Genomic DNA, 22883 nt, shown 5'->3' with positions numbered 1-22883 from the left:
AGATTTCGAATTTTTATGGACAAATAATAAATTTCAATTTAGTCCAAAATGTATTAGCACAATACTGTTTACTACAACGAGATTTCTTCTTCTTGAGATTTGTTTTTTTTCCTCTGCTTCCTTAGATTTTAGCCAAGAAAATCCTAATGCCAAAGGAAATGAAACTATGTTGCCAACATTTGGGAGGAAATTGTCATCTTGGTTATTGCTACGACACCGACACAGATGCCAGTGGCATTACTTGGCATAGACTTTGTGTTTATTTTCCAAGCTTACAATATTCTATGACAATCTTTGTAAAATAACGACTTTTTTCCGAAGGCTAACATAATGGAAGGTGTGAATTGTTTGGATATTCTATAGATAACATCTTACCCGCCTGTCAGTCTCTTCGTTGCTTTTGAAAAATTCAAAGCCAAAGTTAACTGGCATTGTTAATAGACTTAGAGCGTACTTAGCTCAACTCTAAACGATAATAGGACAATGTTTAAGGGCCAAACATTCATTTACTTTGTCGGGTTCCTTTTGTGATGTAAAAGGAATTGCCTTAATATTTTATTTCTTCAAATGGAAGTCTATTTAGCCACCTTGCCAATGCACACAAACACTCACAGCTATGTAGTAAATAAACCTCCTTAATTATTCCTTTTCTCAATTCTCAGTAAACACATCCGTTTATCCGACAACGCCATGAGTTAAGAACAGAACAGAGAAGCAAGCAGCCAGGCAAACGTTTGTTCTTCTTTCTAATTAAACGGAATTCGTTGAAACTTGAAATGGCTAAAGAATTATTTAGTTTTTCTTTCGAAAGATGCTGCCATGCAAACTAAGGTTTTGAAATTTATGAAGATAAATAGAGCGACGTTAACCCGAAGATAAGCATGTGAAGATATTTAAATTGCAAGGAGTTGAGTTGTTGTTGTTCTGGTTTTTTTTAAGACGAAGTGGAATTTGGTTAATTAAAAACGGAATTAATTTAGTTGTAAATGTATGGTAGCCCAAATGTATGCAATTAATTTTAATCTCCCAGAAGTATGCCTTGGTATTTTGGGGGAACAATTTTGTAACCAAAATAATAGTAGTGAATTTGTAGGACAAAAAAGGGAAGCCGTAAAGTATGTTTTACGAAATGTTAGTATAAATACTGTCTTTAATGATCGCAAAAGGTCTAGGAGTACGAAATGTTTGAATATGTGACATGGGGTATTTTCGACTTTAGAATATGGCAAAACATTTGAATATTTTTGATAATTGACCATTGTTCAAAAGAACATATTTTACTAACACATTTTTAATTTTGTTTTTATTATTATTTTATTCTATGTCAGCATATAACTGACCTATATAATTATTGTTTGCCTTATGCAGGCCAATAGCCTAAATAAAGAAACACCTCGATTGGTTTCACATTGCATGGGTTATTGGCTGAAGTAATTTATTGCTTAGTTAACTTTAAATGCTAGTTTTAATGAATTCAAAAATGTATAAATAGAAAGCAAAAATAAATTTTCTTGGTAGATTACAAGAAATTGTAAACATACCAAGGTTACACAATTCAAGTGTTGTGTATATCTGCTTTAATTAATATTAATAAACATTTTTTGGTGACCCCGACGTGATCCTGACAAGGATTACTTGATTCACTCATAAATTTCGAATTTCCCCCCACCAGTGGTAAGGAATTTGAAATATTTATTTGTGAAAGGAGCTAGTTACGTACAACTAGTAGCACCATCTAAGAGCCAGAAACATCTGGAGAAGAAGCCAGTACCTACATCAAGAATCTGAATCAACTGATAGCTAATCACCGTAAGGCGGATACAGTATGGATCTAGCTACAGTAATCGAGCAACAACAAGCAGCAATTGCCGAGTTGAGGAAGGCAATTGCGAACGTAAAAAAGGCTCCATTGGAAAGAAGAACGGTGGAGTTCTACAGCAAAAAGCTCAAGGAAATGGAAGCACTCTGGGCAGAGATCGATCGCAATGAAAACAAAATTCGTGCAGATCCTGCGGCAGAGTCACATCTCCATATCACCAATAACGAATACCAAGTCATTGGTGAAGAGTACAGAGCTGCAATCGACAACATCGAGGCAGACATCAAAAGGGGCAAAGAACAAATGCCTCAGAAACCGCTTCCCGCAACAAGGGAGGGGGTGCAAAAACAATCAGGCCAGTTTACTGCAACCAGCAGCGTGACTGCATTAGTGAGACGTCAGAGGGCTCTAATGCAGTCCATACAAACGTTAATAAGGGGCAATTCAGGCCAAGCTGCTCCCTGTCAGACAGTGGCTGCAATTGAAAAACTGTGGACACACGTGGAAGATATCCACTTCAAAATGTTCGAGGACTTTGATGACCCAACGTTGGTGGGGTACGATGCATCAGCCTACGTTCTCTTAGAGGAAGAGACGTTAAAGTTCAAAGAAAAAATATCGACGCTAACACAGGTCGATCATTCGTCGTCTCAGCAGAGATCAGGCGGAAACTTGGCAAATCAAGTTAATCTGCCAAAAATTACAATCCCTCAATTTAATGGGGATTATTCGAAGTGGCAGACGTTTGCTGACATTTTTGGGAAAATGATCAACGAGCAAGCCTTGCCACAAGTGCAAAAAATGTGGTATCTCAAGGCCAACGTGACTGGGGAAGCCGAGAAACTCATAAGGCACCTCGAGTTGACCGAGGCGAATTACGACATTGCCTGGAAGACACTCCAAGACAGGTACAATAACAAGAGAGCTCAAGTGTCAACTATACTTGAGAGAATGCTAAACCTGCCCAACATGTCTGGCGATAGCAGATCAGTGAAGGACTTTCATGATAGTCTTCATGAATCGTTATTGGCATTGGAGGGTCTTGGAGTAAGGCCAAAGGAATGGGATCCACTCTTAATCCACATCCTAACAAAGAGGATGGACAAGACTACTCATGTGTTGTATGAGCAGTCGATTGTAGATTCGAAAGAACTCCAAACGATGGATCATTTCATGAAATGTTTGAGGAGTCGTTTCGAATCATTAGAAGCTGTCAATGGGATTCAGAAGAGCAAACCGTCAGCAACGACTGCTTCCACCACGATCCGTAGATGTCACATGTGCAAAGGTGACCACCCCCTATATTACTGCAAACAGTTCTTGGCAATGACAGTGCCCGAAAGACAGAAATGGGTTGCTAGACACAAGATGTGTCTAAATTGCTTCAAGGATGACCATCAGGCAAAAACGTGTACAAGTGGGAAGTGCAGGAAGTGTCAACAAAAACACAATACACTTTTGCATTTTTCAACGAGGCCACAAGTAGAGAACAAGTCAGCAGATTTGTCGGTTCAACAGCCGCCAACAGTAGCATCGGCGAATAGATCCCAATCATACGTACTTCTTGCAACCGCACGTGTTGCGATCAAGGCAAATAATGGAAGAAGCTATGAGTTTAAGGCGATTCTGGATTCCGGTTCACAAATTAATCTGGTGTCAGAGCGACTAGTGCAGAGGTTGGGTATCGAACCCATTCAAACATCTCTCTGTATCGAAGGTGTTGGAGGTAGATCAAGAACCGCAAACCACAGGGTCAACGTGGAGCTTAAGTCACTCACCAGCAAATTCAGAACACGCCTAGAAGCCTTTGTGTTACCAAATATAGTGCCACCCCAACCAAGCACTGAGATCGACATCACATCATGGCCTATTCCAGAAAACATAAAACTAGCAGATCCCTATTTTTATCAAACGACCAGGATTGACGTACTACTTGGAGCAGAGTTCTACTTCAACCTGATTCTCTCACAAGAACTTCGAATGTCCAAAGAGCTTCCTATATTGAAGAACTCAAAACTAGGATGGATTGCTAGTGGAAGAGTTCAGGCTGAATCAGAAACTGTGACATGCGCCGTTTTCGGAGAAGATGAACATGCTTTAGAAGATTTATTAAAGATGTTCTGGGAACAAGACGATGTTTGTGAAGACCAGAACTTGACAATAGCAGAGGAACAGTGTGAAAATCACTTCAACCAAAATACAACAGTGAATGAGAATGGTCGGTTTGTGGTGCGATTACCGTTTGCAGACGGCCCTGAGAAAATTTCTGAATCCTTGAATATTGCAGCATCAAGATTCTTTGCGTTGGAACGTCGCTTATCTAAGGATGCAAGTCTTCACGAGCAGTATGCTAAATTTATGAAGGAGTATGAGGATCTGGGACATATGACGAAAATACAATCAAGAGAGGTGCGTGGTAATCATTACTATATCCCGCATCATTGTGTCCTACGCCCAAATAGCAGCACAACAAAACTGAGGGTTGTGTTCGATGCGTCTTGCAAGTCATCATCTGGATGGTCACTCAATGATATTTTGCATTCAGGTCCCAGGGTTCAAGGAGATCTGTTTGGAATGCTGTTGCGGTTTAGACTGCCGAGATTTGTGTTTACAACAGACATTGAAAAGATGTACAGACAAGTGCTAGTCGACAAAAGAGATCGCAAATATCAACTAATCGTATGGAGAAACACTCCAGACAAGGAACTCGAACATTACATGTTGAATACGTTAACATATGGTACGACGTGTGCCCCATATCTTGCTACAAGATGTCTGAAAAGGCTAGCAGATACGAACATACAAAGATATCCATTGGGGGCGATGGTATTGCAAAAGAATTTTTACGTTGACGATTGCATGTGCGGGTCTGACAGTTTAACAACGGCAATTGAGATGCAGAAACAAGTTAATATGTTACTACTGGAAGCTGGATTTAGACTACGAAAATGGTGTGCTAACCACTTAAAACTGCTGCATGGAATTCCTCCAGAAGATAGAGAAGTAGATCTCAATTTTGACAAATCATCAACCAAGGTTTTGGGATTAACATGGATTCCTCAAGCAGACCGATTTTGTTTGAAGAGTGATGTGAACGAATGCACCAAGGTCACCAAGCGGAAGGTCACATCTGATTTGGCAAGATTGTTTGACCCCTTAGGAATTGCGGGTCCTGTGGTGTCAGCAGCTAAGATCTTTATTCAGCAACTGTGGAAGAATAAACTTGGCTGGGACGAGGAACTGCCAGCAGAAAGGGCAGCATATTGGCTATCGTTCCGAGAAGGTCTGAAGATGTTAAATGATTTCAGGTTACCCAGACACATGTTTGATGGAGAGAAACCAACAAAAATTGAGATACATACTTTCGTGGACGCGTCAGAAAAGGCATATGGTGCTGTGGTGTATCTTCGAGCTATGCTGCCAGACGGCAGGCATATAGTCAGACTTCTTTGTTCAAAATCAAAAATAGCACCAATAAAGGAGATCACGCTGCCACGGTTAGAGCTTTGTGCCGCTGAATTGGGAACAAAACTTACTGCTAAGGTCAAAGCCGAATTGGGTTACGAAGATCTAAGGACTATTGATTGGTCAGACTCAGAGATTACATTGTACTGGATCAATTCAGAACCATCAGCTCTAAAGACGTTCGTTGCCAACAAAGTAAAAAATATACAAGGCAGATCGATAAACACTCAATGGCGACATGTGGGGACGAAGGATAATCCTGCCGATTATATATCCAGAGGTATGAAACCAGATCGTCTGTCGGGATGTCTGATGTGGTTTTATGGACCCACGTATCTACATGGAAATGAATCTCTCTGGCCGGGGCCCTTCTCAAAGAATAGAGAAAATCAATCCGATCTTGAATTCAAGACAAAATCTACAGTATCAGCAATTGCCTCACAGAGTGGGTTACAGGATATGATCTATGGAATCAACCACAAGGGTTCATTTAGACGATTACAACGTATTGTCGGTTATGTCCTGCGATTTTCAGAAAGGATAAAGGGACGCAAGCATGGAAGTTCGACAGATGTATTGACACCTATGGAGTTGAATCAGGCGATGCAACTAATAGTCAAGACCGTACAGGTGGCAGATTTTGCGAAAGAAATTCAGCAATTGAGGAAACATGGAGCATTGGACAAATCAAGCTCCATACATAGTTTAACTCCGTTTCTTGATGACAGAGGAATACTTAGAGTCGGTGGCAGGTTGGAAGAGGCAACCTTAGCATACGACACAAAACACCCGATGTTGTTACCATACAACGATCCAATTGTGAAACTCATTCTTAGCATGATCCATTTAGAGAATAGCCACTGTGGCTCACAACTATTACTGGCAACATCAAGACAAAAATATTGGATAATCAAGGGGAAGGCTATGGCTCGCAACATTGTGCAAAATTGCGTAAGGTGCACCCGGGCGAAGCCAAAGTTATACAACCAAATCATGGGAAATCTCCCACCGAGCAGAGTCACACCAGCAAGGCCGTTTATTGTCTCCGGCGTTGACTATTGCGGACCGTTATGGGTCCACTACAAAATACGAGGCAAGAGACCACACAAGGTTTACATCGCTGTCTTTGTCTGCTTCGCAACAAAGGCTGTACATTTGGAAGTAGTTACAGACCTAACAACGGAAGCATTCATTGGAGCATTGAAGAGATTTATCTCTCGGCGAGGAAAATGTCAAACCCTATATTCAGACAACGCGACTAACTTTGTAGGTGCTAAAAATCAGCTCGATGAATTCAATAAGGCTGTCTTTGGGGAGAAAGGCAAAGAAATAATAGCGGAGACGTGCTCAAGAGAAGGGATCGATTTCCAGTTTATTCCCCCAAGAGCACCACATTTTGGTGGCTTATGGGAAGCCGCGGTGAAGTCAGCCAAGCAACTGTTGCTTCGCACCACTAATAGTGCATCATTAACCCACGAAGAGTTGGAAACAGTTGTTATTGAAATAGAAGCAATCCTGAATTCCCGACCGTTGACTCCTATTTCTGACGATCCAAATGATCTAGCTGCATTAACACCTGGTCATTTTCTTGTGGGAGAACCGTTAACGGCACAGGTTGACCCATCAGCGAACCAATCGTCAACATCATTGACAAGCAGATGGAAGGTCGTATCTCAAATTAGGCATGAGTTTTGGAAACGTTGGTCCACGGAGTACTTAAATACTCTGCAAGAAAGAAGGAAATGGAGTACACCATCTCCAAACGTGGAACCTGGTCAATTGGTCATTATTAAGGAAGATAACATGCCTGTAATGCAGTGGCCGCTAGGCAGAATAACCCGAACATATAAGGGCAACGATGGAGCCGTTCGTGTAGTCGACGTAAAGACACAAAACGGCGAAATTAAAAGAGCTATAACCAGATTAGCTCCTTTATGGAAAAAGGAACCTCTTCCGCCTATAGAGACCAAGAGTAGGAGTGAAGAGCCATCTCCAAAGCGATTGAAGACGTCAAGCAGCATGCTAGTATCGATGATGCTTGTGGCTTTACTATTTTTACCTCTATGCTTGTGTCATTCGTTCAACATACACAAGTTTGAGAATAAGCCCGGCATCTATTTTGAAGGAATTGGAATCACAAAAGTAGTAACAGCAGAGTGGAAACTGATCACTTATTATGATCTTTCCCCATTTTGGGCAGATATGGATGGCTTTTCTACCGGGATAGGAACCCTTCAGAAGTTGTGTAAGATAGCAGTTGAGAACAGAAGCTGTGAGATACTTTCAGAAAATCTTATTCAAGTACAAAAGCAGTTGGAATCAAATACACTGAACATATTCCCCAGGCGCATCAGGAGAGGAGCTCTAAACATAGTCGGGAACCTCGCACACTCGTTATTTGGTGTCTTGGATTCGGAATATGCGGAGCAAATGACTGTGACAATTGAGAAGGCAAATGAAGACAAGCAACATTTGTTGGATCTTCTAAAAAATCAGACATCTATTATTGATTCAACAATCAACATAATTAGAAAGGACGAAGATACGAGCCAAAGGAACTTCGGCAACATGCAAGTGGAGATGAACCTTTTGGCAAATAAGGTGAAGAAAGAAGAAGATGTTGTAAAGACAACACAATCAATTATGTTTCTCACTTCACAGCTCATGCTACTTTCATCAAGGTTGAAACATATAGAAGATAACTTAATCGACGTTTTAACGGATGCTCATCATGGTCGGATAAGTCCGTTGCTACTTACGCCACATCAATTGCTACAAGAGCTCCAAACCATCAAGGCTCACATTCCTCCATCTCGTGCTCTACCCGTTCGCGAAGATAATGTTTCGGATTTCTTCAAATTAATGAAGAGTAAGGGAAGGGTTATTAAGAACCATATCATATTCGAGATTCGCCTTCCATTAGTGGATCTCCAGCAGTATGATTTATTCAAAATGATCCCCGTACCTATGCTACGATCCGGTCGATTTATTTCAATAGCTTTGAAATCAACATTATTGGCAGCTAACGTCCATCGGGATGAGTTCATATCGCTAACCGCAGAAGAAATGAACAGCTGCATACATACCACAAATGACGTTTTTATTTGCGACAACCAAGCGAAATTTAGCAAAGGCGATCGATCACATTTATGCGAGGTGATTTTCTTATTGAACAAATCGTCAGAAGCGTGCGACTTGCAATCAACCATGCACCACCAAACTTGGAGACAAATGGAACAAAAGAATAAATGGATGTTTACTCTAGCCAATTTAACAGAATTGTCCTTTGTTTGTGGTACAAAAATGACACACCTGGAGGTGCAAGGAGCTGGAACTTTAGAAATTGGGCCAGGCTGCATTTTCAAAGACAACACATTTACAATATACGGTCACTACGAAAACAAAACAACCGTGCACACATCATATCTGAGACTTAAGCCACTGGATTCCATAATCTCAAGCAGTAAGCTTGTCTTGCTCAACAAAACATTAAACAGCACCTATGAAACACATGCTGCTGAACTCGTCACCTTACACCAACAGCTAAAAACTATTGAAATCGGACGCCTTCCACAATTAATGAAATCGACGGCCATTCACCATCATACCATCAGCTATCTAGCTCTTTGCATTGGAATTGGAGTAGCCATATACGTCATTGTCAAGTTTCGGCACCACAGAACTTCCAACAATAACATGAACCCAACACCTACCCCTCGGCAGTCAGTCTCATCATCATACGTCATTGACCAGACAGTTTCTTGAACGTTCCTCGTTCAACGTGGGGGAGAATGTTCAAAAGAACATATTTTACTAACACATTTTTAATTTTGTTTTTATTATTATTTTATTCTATGTCAGCATATAACTGACCTATATAATTATTGTTTGCCTTATGCAGGCCAATAGCCTAAATAAAGAAACACCTCGATTGGTTTCACATTGCATGGGTTATTGGCTGAAGTAATTTATTGCTTAGTTAACTTTAAATGCTAGTTTTAATGAATTCAAAAATGTATAAATAGAAAGCAAAAATAAATTTTCTTGGTAGATTACAAGAAATTGTAAACATACCAAGGTTACACAATTCAAGTGTTGTGTATATCTGCTTTAATTAATATTAATAAACAACCATAGAAGTTTTTAAGGGTATTCTAATGGTCATAGAAGTCATTAAAAGCGTTTCTTTTTGTCATGGAAGTCTTTAAAATTCCTTTATTGGTCGTGGAGGCCCTTTAAGTCCTTCTATCGGCCATAGAAGTCCTTACGAGCCTTCCGTTGACCTTAGAGCCACTTAAGGGCATTCCAAATAATAAATATGCCGATAAAAGCCCTAAAATATACTCTATTGGCCACACTTATACAGCAACGTCAATATACATTATGAAAAAACTGCAACCAAATTCAGACTGCTGTCATTTCTAAGTCACTCGCCCGACTGCTGTTAAAATTATTCCAGTGACAGCTCATTACATTGTTTACATGCGTACAAAAGCATCTTGGTGAGAATTTTTCAGAAAAAAAGTTATTCATGATGGAATTCAAGCGTGATAGTGTGATTTCTTTATATTTGACCACTCCAGCATTTAAATGTGAATAAAGCTTTTGTGTCTCGTACCATCGCTCTTTACCGGATACTGGTAGCGTAGCCCGACGTCAAGGAAGTGGGCGGAAGAAAATAGCAACATCAGCAGAAATGGTTCGAAAAGTAGGGAAGCGACTTGATCGAAACCCACGACGCGGTGGCCGAAAAATGGCTCGTGAGCTGAACATATCGCAATATTCCATTCGGCAAATATTGAAAAATTAGCTCGGTGTAGAGCCATTGAAGTTCCAAAAAAGTGCAAGAACTTATACCGCAACAGAAAGAAAATAGCCTCAAAAGGGCTAAAGAGTTGCTTCGCTTGGGCGAAAGTGGTGACCTACGAATTTGGTTTTCTCCGATCTCCGATGAGAAAACATTCGTTGTCCAGCAGTTTGTAAACAAACAAAATGTTCGTGTTTACTTGCCAAAGAGATCAGCTGAAAATATGCACCTTCGATTGGCCACCAGAACTCAAGCGCCGGTCGTGGTGATGGTGTGGGCCGCCCTACACAGGGTTCTAAGTCTATTCCGCAGGTACCAATTCAAAGATCAACTATATGGTCTTCACTTCCCTCTTGGAAAAGGGTTGAGGACTGTCTTACACCTCTGTTGCTCCATGGGTCGCAGCACCCGGTTGAGAATGCAACACCACGTCGAGGCGAAGCTCTAACCGCGATTTAGGTATAAACCACAACCACCGCGTTGCACCCAAAATAGGGACCTCTCCTTAGTCAGGCTAGATCAACAGATCTAGGGGCTCCTGACACCCACGGCACCAGTATAGTCTCCGAACAGACTTCGTAGTCGAAACTACTACCAGTTTTCGCTCTATACCGCACGGGACTGGTCCCGAAATGAGAGAACATTTAAGGCACGATCAGGGAATAGGACGACTGCAACACAAGTGCTACGCTGATGGAGCAGTCTAATCACCATGTTTACATGGACGTAGCTTTCCCACGGCGAGAAGCGAGACCTATTCACCTCTTCCGCTCTGACGCTGGCGAACGGCAACCGATTGAACTAGAAGGTGCCCCTGACAAGATCTGAAGGATCTATGATGGTGAGGCAGAGAGTTGAGATTCCTTATGAGTCCCCACCACCTGCGGTACCAGAAAAAGACCTCTGATCAGATCTCGTAACCGAGTAATATTGGGCACGCACACATTTTGGCCGCAGACCTTGGACATTCCAACAGGACTCATCACTCAGCACGCGCCACCCAAGAATGGTTTTAAAATCAGGTTCCCGCTTCATATTCAGCGCACAATGGCCACCAAATCTTCATTTCCGGATACCAATCCGTTGGACTATTGTGTCTGAAGTATTTTGGAAAGCAAGGTTGGCACTAAAAAATACCAAAGTGTCGATGACCTCAAGCAAACGCTTCGACGGGAATGGGCCAAAATACCACAGAGCAACATTCGGGCAGTGTGTGACCGTTTCATTGGCCGTTTGAAGTCCATAATTCGTGCCGAAGGTAGCCAATTCTAAACTTATTGTAAAATTTGATGCTATTTCCGACATTTTTTTGCTTTAATTCAATAAAATATAAAAATGAGGAAAAATCATGGCTTTTAACTTTGTTGCAGTTTTTTTTTGTCTCATCCTGTAGAAGTCCTTACGAGCCTTGTGTTGGCCATAGAGTCACTTAAGGGCATTCTAAATAATAAATATGCCGATAAAGCCCTAAAATATCCTCTTTTAGCCACACTTATCCAGCAACGTCAATATATAATGTGCTTCACTGCATCCCTATGGTGTGTCATCCCATGCTAAGATGCCTCTTTAATATTCCCCCATAGTTAAATTCCTCTGTTAATTGAATATAAAAAATTACTCACCTAAAAGTATGCAATAAATTTTGATTTATTTTTTTTTATTCTCATATATCTACGGTCATAACTATCAGACATCAATGTTTTATAATTGTCAATACACATACAGTTTTATTGTCATCGATTGCATTCCTTCATTCATCCAACCATCCATTCATTCATTGCTGAAAACTCGTTATGGTTTTGCCACAAAGTATGCAATAATTTTCACATAAAAATGTCATGTTTCCCCCAACCGCAATACCGATAGTCTGCAACAATTTAACAAATCATCAGCAACAAGCAATCACAATAACACACACACACTCGCAGACAAAACATACCACAACTTTTTTGAATGATTTCGTCAAATGTTATTGCCACATTTCATCGCGTGTCCTCATAACATTGCTCCTGCTTTTTTTTCCTGCTCTTCTCTTCTCCATTTTGGGTTTTGGTGAGTACTCTGATTAGTTGTTAACATTCCATGACAGCTGTCACATCACAAATAATATATACTTCTAGCTCGAAACACAACAAAGCTAACAATACAAATGACATACGGCGTTCGCAAAGAACAATGTGCAACATGTGCAACGCTAATACCCCAAACACACACACACCCTTACACACTCGCCTGCAACAAATCAGTAGTTCAAAGTTTGTCTAACAACAATACATCATCTCCGAGAAGAGTTAGACTAGGGCTTGTGGAAAAAAAACACAACAAAACAAAACAAAGCTGAGGAAAATATATAGATCTCCAAACAATGCAGTTGCAGGACCCTAAAAGCAAAAAAAAAACAGAGAACCATAATAAATTCCAAACGATATGTGAACGAATGAACTACAAGCACAAAGTATGGTGATTTTGTTCCAATAGGATTTTGTGTTACATGCAAATGATGTTTGAATCAACAACAATTGATGGGAGCCAAGGACTAGAGCAGAGGAGGGCAAACCATAGGATATGGGGGCCAAGTGGGAATTTTAATACTTATATCCCGAAAAAGAAAATTTAAGACAATTGGTACAAAAAATCCAAAAACGCCTAAAAGTAGGCAGCACTTTATAACATATATATAAGGAAACGGTTTCCACATCTTTTAAAGGATTTGATAGCAAACATTTACAGGGTGAGTTGAAAAAACTGCAACCAAAATCAGTGGGAATTTTAGGGTTTGTATCCTGAAAAAGAAAAATTTAAGACAATTGGTGCCAAGTAACCAAAAACGCCTAAAAGTAGGCAACACTTTATAACATATATAAGGAAAGGGTTTCCACAACTATTAAAGGATTTGATAGCAAACATTTACAGGGTGAGATGAAAAAACTGCAACCGACTTCAGACTGCTGCCATTTCTAAGCCACTCATCCGACAGATGTTAAAATTATTCCAGTGGCAGCTCATTATATTGTTTACAAGCGTAAAAAAGCATTTTGGTGAGCATTTTCCAGAAAAAAAAAAAAAATAGTCGCGATGGAATTTAAGCGTGATAGAGTGATTTCTTTATATTTGGCTGGAAAACCATAAGTGACTATCGTTAGAGCACTCCAGCATTTAAATGTGAATAAATCTTTTGTGTCTCGTACCATCGCTCGTTGCCGTGATACTGGTTGCGTAGCCTGACGTCAAGGAAGTGGAGAGAAGAAAACGGCAACATCAGCAGAAATGTTTCGAAAAGTAAAGAAGCGACTTGACCGAAACCCATGTCGCAGTGGCCGAAAAATGGGTCGTAAGCTGAAAATATCGCAATATTCCATTCGGAAAATATTGAAAAATAAGCTCGGCGTAAAGCAATTGAAATTCATAATTCAAAAAGTGCAAGAACTAACACCGTAACAGAATGCAAATAGACTCAAAAGAGCTAAAGAGTTGCTTCGCTTGGCCGAAAGTGGTGAACTGCCGAATTTGGGTTTCTCCGATGAGAAAACATTCGTTGTCCGGCAGGTCTCTAAACAAACAAATTGATCCGATCGTATTTACTTGCCAAAGAGGTCAGCTGAAAATGTGGACCTTCGGTTGGCCACCAGAACTCAAGCGCCGGTCATAGTGATGGTGTGGGCCATAACGCCAAAACAGCCACTGGTCGCTCTCCGCTCGTATTAATCAGCTGTGGCATCAGAATAAATGCCGGATATTATCGCGAAAATATTCTGGAAGATGTATTAAATTTTTGGGCATGCAAACATTTTGGCCGCAGACTTTGGACATTCCAACAGAACTCAGCAGCATCGCACTCAGCACTCTCCACCCAAGAGTGGTTACAAAATGAGGTTCTTTGCTTCATTTCCAGCGCACAATGGCCACCAAAATCTCCGGATACCAATCCGTCGGACTATTGTATATGGAGTATTTTGGAAAGCTAGGTTGCCACTAAAAAATATCAAAATGTCGATCACCTGAAGCAAACATTCGGGCAGAGTGTGACGGTTTCATTGGCCGTTCGAAGGCCATAATTCGTGCCAAAGGTGATCAATTCGAACAAATCTAAACTTATTCTAAAGTTTGATGCTATTTCCGACATTTTTTGCTTTAATTCAATAAATCGGCTGAGCCAAACTTTGAATACCCTCCACCATTTGGAACGAATTTATAAATTTTCAAAAAATAAAATCCTTAAAAAATGCTGTTAAAATTTTAAAAATTCCGAATATAGCCGTTATATTGGGGTCTATACGACCTACATAGGCATTGTTTGCCATTACTATATTCAAATTCGAATCTTGAAATAAACGCTAAATAATGTAGCTAAAATTAGCAAAATTACCTTTATATCGGAGCTGTGCGAAGACCTGAACCAGCATAGACAATTTTCTGTCATAGGCTGTAGCATCCATTACGAACTTCAAATACGATATCTCAAACAATTTCGGTGGGTTTTGTACCTAAGCTCGTCAAAATACCGAATATAGGGAGGTACCGTTATATGGGGGCTATACGAAGACGTGAACCTACACAGATAATTGTCTGTCTTAGGCTGTAGTATCCATTTCGACCTTTAAATACCAAATTTGAAACAGTTCCGGTAAATAATGTCGCTAAAATGATCACTATACTGAATATCAGTAGGTACCGTTATATAGAGGCTATATAAAAATGTGGACCTACATGGCCCATTTACGAACTTAACCTGTTTACTGGAAAAATTTAAAAGTTATGGCGTTTGACATTGTTGCAGATTTTTTTATTTCACCCTGTATTGTACTATGCTCCATTCTATTTTGAAAATAGTGGGGAGGAATGCCTAAAAGTATGCAATAAAATGATAAATATATATCTAATCATATCAACTTTATATGTGACTCTAACATGATGTCATAACTAGCCTTTATTTTGATATTTTAAAAAATTGATGGATGCGTTTCTTTTTTGTTTATATTTTGTTATGAACTCCTAAAAGTATGTTACAAAGAAAGCCAAATATTAATGTGAGAGAAGTCACGTTGCACGTAACTTTGACATGATGTGCAGACTAGTATTTAAAAATGAATCTATGTTTTAATGATAGTTGTTCATTCAAAATTTTCCCTCTTTGCAATTCGAAAATTAGTATTGCCTACATTTAGGCATAGGTACGATTTTTCAACCACCTTTAAAATACTAAAATTCTATAAAATTATCTTTTATATCCCTTCAAACCTAACCCCTTCCCCCCATCCCTGACTCATAAATAAAACATTGTAAACAAATCAATGCATGTCACTGTCAAAAAAAAAAAACTAACATACATACATAACATAACTTAAATATTCCCCCAAAAACTTTATGGTAGCTGGGTATCGGAAAAGAAAAGAGCGTGTATTGCAACCAACTAACCGACAACTATTTTTCAATGCTTTTACAAGTTCGTTATTGTTGTTGTTTTTTTTTTTCCAGAGCAACAAACTAGAACACAACATGTTACTAGTGTTGCATTCACCATCATCGGCAGCAGTAGCACCATCAGCCATTGCATTATCTACTCTTCGAAGTAAACAGCAGCATTCCAAGTTTACATCAAAAATCGAATAGCAAACCGAGAAAAAAAAAACATCAACAACAACTTACAATGCCTACTAAATAAGGAAAGTATTACTTACCTTAAACAGGCGTTTGTGTGTTGGTTTTGGTAAACAGAAAAAGGGTGTTGGAAGGGAGGGGTGATGGGAGTTTAAATTGCAATAATAGATTTTGGAGGAAAAATCCAGGTATTGGAGGAAATATCCAGTAAATTAGCTTACCAACTGTTCGGTCTTCTATTAAAATCTGTAATAACTTGGACTTTATGGCAGAGCCGGTCAGAGAGTTGTATTTTTATGTTCTCCCAATCTTGTTACTCTATGATGACATTGTTTTTAAATGGCTCTTTTTGAGAGTGTGGAGAAAATTACGCTCTTTAAACCCACGCGTGTCTACTCTTCCATGGACCTGCTTTATGCGACTTCCAACCATTCTTTCAACATGAGTAGGTTTTATCACGACTTTTCTTCTAACTTTTCTGACACTCTTAACCCCATGATCTACTCCTAATGCTATTGAGCACTCATTTCAGCTTTAACCACGATCGGATGCCTGTTTGCTTACACTGACTTGTACAAAACGGACCGGAATCTGAAAGGACTTTCTAACACATATTTCGAGCTCATCATCCTGTTCCTTGCCTCTATGGAGCTTTTTGTGGCTTACAAGGACCTCTTTTCATTATCTTTGGGTAAAATTCGACAGAGCTCTTCAATACCTATTGTCTCGAGCTCGTCATAATTTAAGGTTCTCATAACTTTTCTTCATAAAACTCCCCGGTACCTATACGGATCTCTAAAAAGCGCATCATTCCAGTTTTAATCACTGTTTTTTTAAACATATTTTCCGACCTTTTTCTTTGGAACCTCTATATAGTCCGTCATCATCTATTTACTGAGAATCACTACTCCCATTCGAGTCTCCATAGAACATCTTTAAACCTCTTTGGACAAGTATAGAGTTGGGCATGACTATTCTGTCTCCTATCGGGGACTTACAAGCTGTTGAGAACCCTATAGAGTTCATCATAGTCGCATCTCTATAAAGCTCTTCACCAATCTCTCTCTATCCAGAGCTCCACATCACCCGATTAGGGCCTCTATGCAGAGCAACTTCACATTTGTTCGGAACTCTTTACGGAGCTTCTTCACATTTGTTCGGAGACCTCTATACAGTACTCCTCCACATTTGTTCGGTCCTCTATACAGAGCTCCTTCACATTTGTTCGAACCTCTATACAGAGCTCCTTCACATTTGTTCGAACCTCTATACAGAGCTCCTCCACATTTGTTCGAACCTCTATACAGAGCTACTCCACTTTTTTCGAACCTCTATACAGAGCTACTCCACTTTTTTTCGAACCTCTATACAAAGCTTCTCCTCATCTATTCGGAAACCTCTACACAGAGCTTCTCCTCATCTATTCGGAGACCTCTACACAGAGCTTCTCCTCATCTATTCGGAGACCTCTACACAGAGCTTCTCCTCATCTATTCGGAGACCTCTATACAGAGCTTCTCCTCATCTATTCGGAGACCTCCTCATCTATTCGGAGACCTCCTCATCTATTCGGAGACCTCTACACAGAGCTTCTCCTTATCTATTCGAAGACCTCTATACAGAGCTTCTCCTCATCTATTCGGAGACCTCTATACAGAGCTTCTCCTCATCTATTCGGAGACCTCTAGACAGAGCTTCTCCACATTAGTTCGGACTTCTATGCAGAGCTTCTCCATATTAGTTCGGACCTCTATCCAAAGCTCCTCCACATTAGTTCGGTCCTCTATACAGAGCTCCTCCACATCTTTTCGGACCTCTGAACAGAGCTCCTCCACATTTGATCGGACCTCGGTATAGGGCTCTTTCATATTTGTGTGGATCTCTTTACACAGCTCCTTCACATTTGTTTGGACCTTTATAAAGATCTCCAGTTTGAACTCCTCGTCAACTATTCAGGACCTCTGCAGAACATTCGTCATCACGAATTCGAGGATTTCTAAAGAAATCTTTCCACCTCTTACTCTCACCTCTCTATAGAGTTCCTCATCACGTATTTCTCATCACTCCATTTCTTAAAGATCTTCGCCTCAATTTTAAATTTTTCCCTTGAAAAGTGCAAATGTCAGTCATTGGTAGTGACTGCTGCTGCTGCTGTTCTTGTTCAATGGCAGCTGATGTGTTGTTATTCCTGCTGAGAGTTTTGGCTGGTGAAAATCCAACACACACTCACACAAATGCACATGCTTATGGAGAAGAGTTATGTTCGGGTGTCGGTGCGAATATGGATGGATGTGTTGATATTTTTGATGTGATGTGATGCTATGCAATCCAATATATGTATGGATGCATACATGCAACGGGCATATCTGCATAAGTTCCATGAAGAAAACACACACTCACACCACGCCAGGAACTCCTTACATGGCCCAGCCAACCACATGTGCAGCAAAAAAAAGCAGCAACAGCCAGCGACTGCATAATTTGGTATGCAACACAACAACCATCGCACAACTTGTGATTCCTTTCATTTGTCAGTCTTTTGTGTTGTTACAACACTGGTGGCTGGTTGGTTGGCGGGATGGCTGTTTGGCAGCCTGTATGAATGGCGGGTTGTGTGATATTTGCTGCTATTACTCCTGCTCCTGTTGTTGATGTAACGGTTAGAAACTGTGATTGTTGCTACTTTTATTGTGTTGAGTTTTTCGCCTCTTAGAATGGTTATATCACGAAAATTTGAATGTTGTCCTTGCACTGATGGGAGGGCTGGCCTCCTCCATGCAGATATTTACAGCTGATTGTTGTTCATCTCGGTTAAGACGGAAGGCATTCCCATATCTGTGTCCTAAGAACGTTACTTGAAATTTAGTCACATCCACTCGTATGGACAGCTATCACTCCTACGTTTTTTTTTTCGAATTGTTGTCAGTTTTTGGAGTTGGGGGGTGTTTTTATGGGAAATATCTGGAATAGCCATTAGGGATATCAAGGCAATATATTAAGAAAAATGTTCTTAAACTGTTTGGGCTTACACCAGAAGGGAATAGTTTTAGAAGGAATGGAATATATTTTATGAAACGATATTCCAAAAATATTTCAAGGATAATTGTCCAATTACCTCGAAAAAATCCTTTTTTATCCTTTTTATATCAACTTTCAAGTTTTTCAAAAATACCCTCCATATAAGAGTTTGAAATATGGAATTAACGGTAGATTATGCACATCATTCTATAGTAACATCTAATCACCAACAGATCCTAAAAGACTTGGAATAGGGATTAGACATTAATCCTTTTATTCCATCCATTTTCCAATCGAATTCCCTAACATTGCTCCTATAGTTCATTTTGTGCTTCTTGTTGTTGATATTTTCCGTAAGATAGCTGATATTTGAATTCAGCTGCGTCTCTATATCACTCGGAAATCTGCAACTTGTAAATTAGTTATCATCTGAAAGAAATATATATGACTACGCCATTGTAGTTACTCTGAGGAGAATTCCAAAGCACAATTGTGTATTGGATGACTTACATTCCTGCTGGTGTCTGGGGAAACACACACCCACACATAGTTATCATATGCTTGTATGTATGTGTAAATTAAAACACTGGATTGGAAAAGTTCTTCAGCAGATATTTGCCATAGTTTCACATAACCTTACAACTCCAAAGAGGCTTTCAAGCCTGTTCGAATCTGTTCGAATCTCAAAAAAGGGTTCATTATCACCTTTTCGAATCTCTATATAGAAATCATCTCAGTCTGTTTGAAACTTTATATGGAGCTCCTCTTCACCAGTTTGCAAATCTATCTATCTGTCACTAACTGTTCGAATTTCAATATAGAGTCTCTCATCACTTCTTCGTATCTCTATATAGGGCTACACATCATCTTGTTGAAGCTCTTTACAAATCTTCTCATCACATGTTAAATTTTTTATATCATGCTCCTCTCCACCTATCCAAACGCCTATATAGAGATCCTCATCACCTGTTCAAACTTCTATATAATGCTCCTCCTCAACCATTCGAACCTCCTAGTCAACTATTCGAAGACCCTATATCAGAGGTCCTCCTCAACCATTCGGAGATGTCTATATAAAGCTCCTTATCACCTGTTCGGAGACCTAGTCGTAGAGCTTCTCCTCATCTATCCGGAGACCTTTTTCCTCACCTATTCGGAACTCTCTATACAGAGCTTCTCCTCATCGTAGCTTCTCCTCATCTATTCGGAGATCTCTATACAGAGCTTCTCATCTATTCGGAGAGCTCCAAACAGAGCTTCTCCTCATCTATTCAGAGAGCTCTATATAGAGCTTCTCCTCATTTATTCGGAGAGCTCTATACAGAGCTTCTCCTCATCTATTCGGCGACCTCTATACAGAGCTTCTCCTCATCTATTCGGAGAGCTCTAAACAGAGCTTCTCTTCATCTATTCGGAGAGTTCTAAACAGAGCTTCTCCTCATCTATTCGGAGAGCTCTAAATAGAGCTTCTCCTCACTTATTCGGAGAGGTCTAAACAGAGCTTCTCCTCACTTATTCGGAGAGCTCTATACAGAGCTTCTCCTCACTTATTCGGAGAGCTCTATACAGAGCTTCTCCTCACTTATTCGGAGAGCTCTAAACAGAGCTTCTCCTCACCTATTCGGAGAGCTCTAAACAGAGCTTCTCCTCACCTATTCGGAGAGCTCTTAACAGAGCTTCTCCTCACCTATTCGGAGAGCTCTAAACAGAGCTTCTCCTCACCTATTCGGAGAGCTCTAAACATAGCTTCTCCTCACCTATTCGGAGAGCTCTAAACAGAGCTTCTCCTCACCTATTCGGAGAGCTCTAAACAGAGCTTCTCCTCATCTATTCGGAGAGCTCTATACAGAGCTTCTCCTCATCTATTCGGAGAGCTCTATACAAAGTTTGTCCTCATATATTCGAAAAGCCCCAAACAGGGCTTCTCTTCATCTATTCGGAAACCTCTATACAGAGATTCTCCTCACCCATTCGGAAAGCTCTACACAGAGATACTCCTCATCCATTCAGAGACCTCTATAAGGAGCTTCTCCTCATCTATTCGTAGGTCAAATGTGCATGTAGTCTCTACATGTAGAGAGAATTGTGTTCACTGAGAGTACGTGTGAGAGGGCTTTAATCAACTGAAGCCGGAGAGAGAGTCACACTTTTAAGTTCTCCCAAAATTTGGTTGATCTCTGCTTACATTGTTTTTAATGGCTCTAAATGGGTGTGAAGAGATTTAAGCTCAACGACTCTGACTTAAATCCATTAAGAATTATTCCTTACCTGCTTAGACTTAGCATCTCTGCTACTATATTTTCTCCTCCGTACCACTAAAGATATCAACAAAGCTTCTTTGTGCCACCTTGGTCGTACAGGGGACATCAAAGGTCGTTTCTGCGATTTAAGTAGGACTTTAAGTCTAATTAAAGGCATTTGCAGGTTGTAAGGCCTGCATATCTTACAAAGATATCTATCCATCTGCTATGAAAAAATCCGTAGATTTTTAATGTCCACTGTACGTCGAAATTCTGCCACTTGTCTGCTTAGCATATCCCCAAAAAATACTCTTAGTGGCTGTGGTTACTATTGAAGAGTTAGTTCTTTGTTTTTAAATTTTGCACCCTCTTTGCCCAATTGTACGAAGCTCTAAGTTTGGGATGATATGTGGTAGAATATATACGTGAGTGAGTGTGTGTGTGTGAGTGCATGTTTGCCTTGGTAAGTGGTAGTGCTGTTGTAGTTGGAGAACCAACAACATAAAAGAGTGTCTACTTGTTTCACTTGCTTTGATTGACGAGTGTTGTTTAGATTTTTCATTTAACTGCCACTGCTGCTGCTGCTGCTGTTGTTGTTTCCGATGTTGTTCCATTTAAGGCCAAGATGAGTGCTGGAGCCCTTTTTACACATGCATGGAATAATATGAGTGTATCTGTTGGCTTATGCTAAATTGGGATTGAGTGGGTGGGTACAGAGAGAGAGCGAGAGGGCGATGAGAGAGATAGGGCAAAAGTAGTTAAAGTTGGTAGTTCAATGCAATTTTCATTACTGGCGTTTGTTAGTTTAGTTTTCAGATTTTTTCTCATCTTCTTATTGTTGTTGTTGTTAGTGGTGTTTTTGGAGGCTGCTGCTTTGTTTATTTGTTTGTTGTTTTCGTGCTGTACGTGTGCCTCAGAACTCAATTCATTATCAATGATTTGTTGTTGCTGCAAGAAGTCTTTCCATTGTCGGTTCGTCTGGCTGCCCAATTGTTTTGTGAGGAGAATCTATGCCCAGAAATAAGATCAAGAATTTTCTTGCGCTAGTCCCAGATTTCTGGTGTCGATATTTGTGTTAATGATGCATTGGAAGTAAATGTTGGATTACAGCATGTCTATGCAAGCATTGTGATGTATTGTTTAAATTCTTAGGAAAAGGGATTTAATGACGAATTGCGATTGTATAAGAGTGTATAGAAATATATGCTGAGAGAGGAGAGGAATGGAAGAAAAATCAGAAATTAAATTTCAAAAATAGAGACTATGGCCTAAGCTAAGCTAAGAGTTACCATTCTAAGAAAAAGTGACATTTTATGATTTATTTATAGCATTGTAGGGGTTCCCCAATGACAGATTAGGTAGTAATGTAATGTATAGACTCTGAATCCTTTCACTTAATAAATTGTTGTATCCTATAGGGCGCTTGCACGCAATTTTTCAAATAATAAGAAACACTTTGATAGGTTTACAGTATATATGGTATACATATTACTGTGTATATTTTAATAAGTAACTAGTAAAAAAGCTGTAAATTTGGCCGAGCCGAACTTTGAATACCCTCCACCATTTGGAACGACTTTGGCTAATTTCAAAAAACTAAAATCCGTTAAAGGCAAGTTTTGTCATAAGCAAGTTCGAATAATATCCATTACGAACTTCAAATACCAAATTTGAAACAATTTCGGTTAATAATATCCCTAAAATCATCAAACTACCGAATATCGGAAGGTACCGTTATATGAGGGCTATACAAAGCCATAGACTTCCATAGAACATTTCCCGTCATTAGATGAAGAGCCATTAAGAACTTCAAATACCAAATTGTAACAAATTCCTGTGAATAATGTAGCAAAAGTCACCACAATACCGAATATCGGGAGGTTCCGTTATATGAGGGCTATACAAAGACTTAGACTTGCATAGAAAATTGTCCGTC

The 22883-nt window shown here is 39.8% G+C and overlaps 1 protein-coding gene across 1 annotated transcript; it reads left to right on the top strand.

Moving 5' to 3' along the window:
* Nucleotides 1-1825: 1825 nt before the first annotated feature.
* LOC131803138 (uncharacterized) lies at nucleotides 1826-15664 on the top strand. The gene is made up of 3 exons (XM_059124213.1): nucleotides 1826-7256; nucleotides 7485-8153; nucleotides 15567-15664. Exons 1-3 carry the CDS (start codon nucleotides 1826-1828, stop codon nucleotides 15662-15664), a joined length of 6198 nt encoding a protein of 2065 aa, XP_058980196.1.
* The last annotated feature ends 7219 nt before the right edge of the window (nucleotides 15665-22883 follow it).

The sequence above is a fragment of the Musca domestica genome, unplaced genomic scaffold, assembly GCF_030504385.1.
Source record: "Musca domestica strain aabys unplaced genomic scaffold, Musca_domestica.polishedcontigs.V.1.1 27, whole genome shotgun sequence".
Taxonomy (NCBI): Eukaryota; Metazoa; Arthropoda; class Insecta; order Diptera; family Muscidae; genus Musca; species Musca domestica.
Note: the sequence above shows the minus strand (reverse complement) of the source record. Positions and strands in the feature narration are given on the sequence as shown.